This window comes from Zea mays, chromosome 2 (genome assembly GCF_902167145.1).
Source record: "Zea mays cultivar B73 chromosome 2, Zm-B73-REFERENCE-NAM-5.0, whole genome shotgun sequence".
In the NCBI taxonomy this organism is placed as follows: domain Eukaryota; kingdom Viridiplantae; phylum Streptophyta; class Magnoliopsida; order Poales; family Poaceae; genus Zea; species Zea mays.
The window spans coordinates 46,101,579-46,108,491 of NC_050097.1; the positions used below are offsets into that span (position 1 = coordinate 46,101,579).

At 40.2% G+C, this 6,913-nt stretch overlaps 1 protein-coding gene across 1 annotated transcript; it reads right to left on the minus strand.

Moving 5' to 3' along the window:
- Window positions 1-5,627, minus strand: LOC100282410 (signal recognition particle 19 kDa protein). The gene is made up of 4 exons (NM_001155321.2): window positions 5,563-5,627; window positions 5,240-5,465; window positions 5,039-5,138; window positions 1-309 (listed from the first exon to the last, which is right to left on the minus strand). The coding sequence occupies exons 2-4, from the start codon at window positions 5,450-5,452 to the stop codon at window positions 182-184; spliced, it is 441 nt and encodes a 146-aa protein (NP_001148793.1). The 5' UTR covers window positions 5,453-5,465; window positions 5,563-5,627; the 3' UTR covers window positions 1-181.
- Between the last annotated feature and the right edge of the window lie 1,286 nt (window positions 5,628-6,913).

Below are 6,913 nucleotides of genomic sequence, written 5' to 3' on the forward strand. Positions count from 1 at the left end.
TAGCGACGCCAAATTTTTTTAAGTTGCATTTTACCGAGTCAATGGAAGATTCTTAGTAAGTTCTTATACATGAAAAAATGGCATAATGGCAACATAACAACAACGTCCAAGACTTTTCCTTTTTCACAGAAGCTTAGTGTATGATGACGAACAGAATAAAAAACAACACAATGATACTGCATCACTTTTTCTTTTTCCCGCCTTTTGTGTTCTTTGAACTGCCACCGGGATTGGGCGCTGGCTCCTGCTTCTTTGTCCTTCCGTGATGCTTGGGAACTAGCTCTGCTACTTGGATCATCAGCTGCTTCTCTGGAATATGTGAAGGCAGGTCAATAAGATTCAACTGCGCAAATATACTCCTACGAAGACCAAATCTTGGCATGTGCATAATTAAATATGGCAGCAAATTTCAAGGTATGCAACTGGAATGAAGCATCATAACAGTGCAAGCCCTTAAAGTCTTTCTTGTAGTCCTTAAACACCTTTTCAGATCAGCATAAACCCCCTCAAGGTGGAAGATAGATGTAGTTAAGTCACCATAACACACAGGTATTGAAAAAACATTCCACCACTCATTCACACAACGGTACTTAACAAAGGCATGCCTGCTGGTTGTTCGCACAGCAACACAGCAATATTAGGAATTTATATCGAAATCACTATCAGAACATGCATCATCCAATAAGAGTTCAGAAACGATGATTTCAGATCATGGAGGGGCACTGAGAGGAGTTTGGGGCAATGATTAATGAGAAATGAATCAGAATTTGGAAGAGTATTACATGTTCAGGTGCCCATGTTCATGCTCATGTCTCAACCAAAAATTGAAGTCAGGTTAGAAAAAAAATTCTTTTATAAATATTTAACATAGTTAGAAGGGTAGGTCTGGTGCAGTGGTGAGGGCTGCCTCACTGAGTCACCAAATCACACAGATTCGAAGATGCCTCTCCCCATTTGCAGGGGGAAGGTTTGCCGCAGTTAATCCCCTTCCTAGACTTGACCACACTCTGTGGGAGCCTCCAGTTAAACAGTGATGTCATCAAGCAACACTGCTCATGGCAACGTTATAGCATGACACATCATAGCAAACAAAGACGAAATAAAAAAAAACTGATGAGATTGTTAAAACAATATCTCATAAATCCAACACATGAGCTATGAAGGCAGGTGAGGCATGCATTATGTTTAGTAAACAATTTGCTGCCAATAACAAAATATATCACCTTGGAGGCTTGGACACTTGTAAGGCAATTGTCAAGGTATGAATCGTGGCACCTAGAACTAACATAATGAAGCTGTCTAAAACATCTATGTCCACAGGAAAGATGACACACCAAACCCATGTCATCAAGCAAGAAGCTTGCCTCTGGAAAGAGCATCTTTAGTTCATATACTAGTATTTTTTTTCTGGTAGTTCATGCAAAGGTCAAATAGAACATGAGGGGCAAAACCAGCTATTAATCCAAACTAGAGAAGAAGAAACTACAGTAATGTAGTATGCAGGACAAATTAGGTGTAAACACTTAGCTACTGACTCCAAATAGGATGCATAGTACTTGTGAAATAGGATAGAGATTCACTAATATAAAAGAAATAGGCTTGGCCTCATAGTACTGCAACAAGTGTTTCTCCAGCAAACCCAAAATGTTTAGTAGTTTAATCAGAGTAGATTTTTCCCTAAATGGCATAGCAGTGGGTTCAATGTACCAAACACACTCTACCATGGCACCAATGCCCTAAATTTCATTGGGTATCCATTAACAATGGTTCTAGAATGTCAAAAGAGGCTCTTCTGAACATAAAAAGAAGTATAATTGACGTAAAGATATTTTTCTTACATACACTAAAGGAAAAAAAAACATATGCAGGTCACAGACAAAGAAGATTCAGTAAACGCTAGTGTCAAAAGTATGAAGACCCTGGATTACTTAATATGAATAAACACAAGATAAACACTAGAAATACATGAATATTGTAGCAATTGAAATCTACCCAACTAAAGGGAGGCTAAGTGGCTGACAGTTGAAATATTCAAGGACCAAACAAGGTGGGAAGTGATGACCTGTCCCAATCTCTGAAATTATTATTGTTAACCCAGTGAATAACGATTAAAATAATTCCATTATAGAAACCTTGAGTTTAGTAGACAAAAGAAATTCTGGGAAAAAAGAATAGGTAAAAAGGAAAGATAAAGCTAATCCAATGTGAAATAGGCAGCTGAGCATGATTCTGAAAGACTGAAACATAAATGTACTACCCACCGAGTATCCAGTTAGGGAATTATTTAGTATTGATTCGAAGTAACAAAAAACAAGATGCTGCTAATTGAGGGGGTACCACACATGACACATGCAAAACCTCATGAAAAAGAAACAGGCCCATATTGTTACAAACATTCATATGCGGACGAAGCTTTGTGATTTCTGATGTAAAATAAAACCTCAGTGTTCAATATAGCCAAGCCAATTTTGAGGTTAATAGAAAGGTAATAAACATTGAAGCATCAGGGAGAAGCAGACACATAGGTTTTCCCAATTTATGAAGTGATCCAAACATAACAAATGCAAAAACAAAACAAAACAAAGTGCAGCAATAAGATTTATTTCAAAAAGAAAATCATGCATAGATAATGCAGAAGGCGATTCCTGGCAATCATAAAGCTGGTGTTGATAGTCAATACACATAAAAGTTGAGGCACCGAGAAAAAGCAGCAAAATAAGTTTTCCTGATAACATTCAAACGAGTTTGACATAAATCAGATCAAACTAAAAGGACGGAATATATGCATCCATAAATAACAGCATCAAAGTATGGGCATAATGATAAAACATGTAAATCTCAACACGAAATATATTACTAACCTAAGGTATTAGAGTGGGTCGTTTGTATGGAACTAATATAACACTGATGGAAGCTGTAATAGTCCGGGAGTAAGCTTCTTTTTCATTTCAGAATAGACTCACACCTTGGCTCCTAGTTCTTATTTTAAGTTTAACCAGATCCATGCTATTCTTCCCTAAAAAGGAAGTAATTACACTTCAAAAACCTTAGACATGTGCCGCTACAATATTGCACGTATTACCACAACTGCAGCTACGGGCGCCATTTCATGCATTAGCGCCGCTAAACGCTTTACGGTGACTTAGTGGCGCCAAATGTCCAACCAGCTAACCAGACACAAAATGAGTCCCAACAAAATTTCCACCACCCAAATCCAGCCCATCTATACATGGTATATAAGTGTGCTTACAAACCCTATCATTTCAAGTTCTCCCCTCTGCATTCATGACCACTCTCAGTTCTGAACCTATTGTGGCGGCTCAGCGGTGCGGCAACGGCCATGAACTGTGAGTGGTGGCTGTGAGTGACCACAAGAGACTGCAAGTGGCAGCTGCATGTGATGGCCTCACCGCCTCGGAGGCTGCGGATGTGGTACCTGTGCTTTCTTAACTCCTGTCCTGTTTTTTTATAATGAATCTAAATGGTGGCTAGATCGTGGCACAAGTGCACCAAAGCTTAGGGAATTGGTTGAAGGGATTCTAGGTTTGACATGTAACTCCTCAGATTGTGAGAGGAATTGGAGTGCATTTGAGCAACTATAAGAAAGGAATAAATATTTAGAAAAAATTACATGCATCTCTTACTGTTATATTTTCCTTGAACGTGAACATTTCTGCAATTTTGTTTACTTTAACTTAACCTACAGGTTCACACAAAGAGACGTAACAGACAACTTCATGACAGGATGATTCTAACTCAAACAAAGGGAGAAAAAGAAAAAGGGACCGTTGAAAACCCCATGACCAATGTTCTTGAGGATGAGGAAAATGAATCAATCACTGGTATTGTGCCCAATGCTGAACCAGAACCAGCAGAAGGAGTACAAGTTAGAGCAAACGCATCATCATCACAAGGAGCAGCAACACAGAACAAAAGAAAGAGAGATACCCAGCTTCGAAAGAGAAGGAAGTTGATTCCTGATGACGAAGAAATACAATCAGCTGATTTCTCTACAGATTCAGAAGATGAGAATCACCATTTTTACATGCATTCACCATCTGCATCATCTTCTGTGACTTTGTTCAGATCTTTTTAGACTACAATTATCAAGTGATAGATCATTACTTATGCAGCCCAATGTGATGTGGCCATGTGACAGTAGATACTTATGTCTTACGGTAGCTATTCTACACTTAATTGGTTGGCGATTCGACTATTTGCTTATGTCCTAGATAGCTGGACAAGTCTTAAACTACTTATATTGTTTAAACTTTAGCTTAATAAATTCTTATGTATTGTGTCACTATGTGAGTGGCCCGGTGTCACCTACTCACCTATGTGTTATGTGTATTGTTGCTACTACCTACTATGTGATTACTTATTGCTTCCTGTTGAAAATCCCTTCTTTTGGCAATACAACAACAACAAAGCCTTTTAGTCCCAACCAAATTGGGGTAGGCTAGATTTGGAACCCAATAGAAGCCACAAATCAAGGTTCAGACATGTAGATAGCTGTTTCCATTTGCTCCTATTCAAGGCTAAATCATTGGGTATATTCCATCCATGCAAGTCTCCTTTTACTGTTTTTTATCAAATTCTTTTGGCAATAATTTGCATTTGTTTTGTGAAACACTATATGCCTTAGCGCTCCTATAGCAGCTGCTATAACGTGCTTAGAATTTTCCCAAAGGCACTGCTAAATGCTTAAGCTCGCACTTTAAAACACTATATCAGAGATAAAAATTTCATGGGTTTGAACTTCAGATGTTAAGTTCCCTAACTAATAAGTGAAGTAAAAATATGAACTATAACCCATTAACAGTTTGTCGTCTTCCTTCCTAGATGCAATCATCAATAAGCAAAAACTATTTGATGTTTACACAAGGAAGCGCTGCAATACTGCATACTTGTTCTTCCAGCTGAATCACTAGCAATTCATGATATCTTGAACACATGCTTCAGAATAGAGTATAATATGTATGAGGTCCCATTCTAAATTCAGCTCAGGTGAAAGCAAGTGTGCAGTTCATTCACTTACTCGTTTTAATAGCAGGATTGACGGGGGAGCCGTCATCTTTCTTAAGCTGCACCCTGACCCTCCCCACCTGGAAGAAATCCCGAGGGTACGCCTTATCCAACTTCACATAACAAAAATTGGCCAATCAGATGTGCAAACAAACGATACTGTCAATCCAGAAATGGAAAAGGAAACAATCGGAGAAGGAATCAGGGCGGGTACCTCGATGGCGTGGGGGATCTTGAGGTGCGAACAGCAGTCAGCGATCTCGATGCAGGTGGGGTCCGGGCAGGCCTTGGCAGCGGCGATGCGGCGGCCCTCGGCGACCGTCTTCTTGGAGTTGAGGTAGACAGGGTAGATGATGTTCCACTTCTTGATGGTGCTTCTCAGGTCGCCGCCGCCGTCCTCCATCCGCGCGGTGTTCGACGTCGCCATCGCGGCACAGATCCTGTCACGTGGCACAAACCAAAAGGGGAGCGAGGTTTTATGCGGATCTGAAGGTTCCGGCAGAGAGAGGGATGGGTCGGGGCCTCGGGGTGGCGCACCTGCCGCCACCGGTCGGAGTTTCTTCAGGTCTGGAATTGGAAAAGAGACACTGTTTGGCGTTCACAGGAGAGAGAAAAGGCCCTCCCTGGCGTTAATATGACGCGAACAAATCAATAGAAAAAGTTCTTACATGACACTATAGAAACTTTAGAAAGAGTACTCGTTACTGAATTTGAAAAAAATGTTAAATTGTTAATGAATATTATAATGCTCCATCTGTCCTAAATCAAATTCGTTTTAGTTTTTTAGTTGATTTATATATTTAAAAACTATTTATATTTGTTAATAAAGTATTACAAAGTTAGATTTAATAAATACTAATCATACATTCTAAATATTAATATTTTTATATATGTAGTTAAAATTTAAAATAGTTTATTTTGGAAAAACAATAACGACAATTATTTTAGAGTAACTAGCAATAACATTCCGTCGCGCTCCGAAGTAACGTTGTCAGCTCCATCTGCATCCACGCAACTTGGAAAAAAAGAGAAGGTTGACTATCTTAGGCCTTTCTTATATGGTTTTCAGCAGTTCAAATCATCCAAAACATTGTTCCGTAATATAGATTGTACAATTCATAAAGTAGAGTTTTAATATTAAGATAAGAATGTGTCGTGGTTTTTCGGAAACATGTGGACAATAGAATTTGTGTCCGAAAGGGATTGTTAGCACGGATTCACTCTGAATGGTGAATCCTGAGATTCAGACAAAGGGTTTATACTGGTCTAGACTCTCGTCCTAGTCAGTGTAGTGCTGATCGTAGCATTGCATTGAGGACTATGTTACAGCAGGTGCATGTGTCGTACGACGGAGGGGGTCCTGTCATTTTATAGTTCAAGGGTAGGACCTTACAGAGAGGACATGTTCCCTATTGGTAAGAGTGTGATATGTTTTCCTCGGTTGACGTCGTCTTTATGGTTGTGCGTATTCGTACCCCCGACATCGCGTACCACTTCGTCTGTCCAGTATACAGGTCCATGTAGTGAGTTCGATGTTGATGTCCTTGTAGTGGCGTTTGTGGGTCCCACGGGTAGAGTCATGGTATGTTTCAGGGTAGTGCATGGGGCAACCCCGCCTTTCGTTATGAACCTCGTGTCACCCTACAACATGCGTAGGCGTACACCCGGTATGGTGTATTGTCTCGTCCTTCCCGGTATGCGGGTTACTGTGGAGACTCTGGTGCTTAGGTCGCCATGACTGGTCCTGCAAGGCAGAGACAGGATACGCCAGAGACATGATGTAGTGGCGTGCAGTCATGTTGACAGGGACTTCCCGACGCCCTTTTGCTATGCCGCACTGAGAGCACCTAGAGGGGGTGAATAGGTGATTCTGCAAAAATCAACTCTA

Excerpts from the sequence above, each read along its gene's own strand:
- LOC100282410 (NM_001155321.2), bottom strand. The coding sequence starts at position 5,452 with ATGGCGACGTCGAACACCGCGCGGATGGAGGACGGCGGCGGCGACCTG. Across the intron at positions 5,139-5,239 it reads AGATCCCCCACGCCATCGAG|TTGGATAAGGCGTACCCTCG; the intron begins GTACCCGCCCTG and ends TGTTATGTGAAG. Across the intron at positions 310-5,038 it reads CAATCCTGCTATTAAAACGA|AGAAGCAGCTGATGATCCAA; the intron begins GTAAGTGAATGA and ends CACATATTCCAG.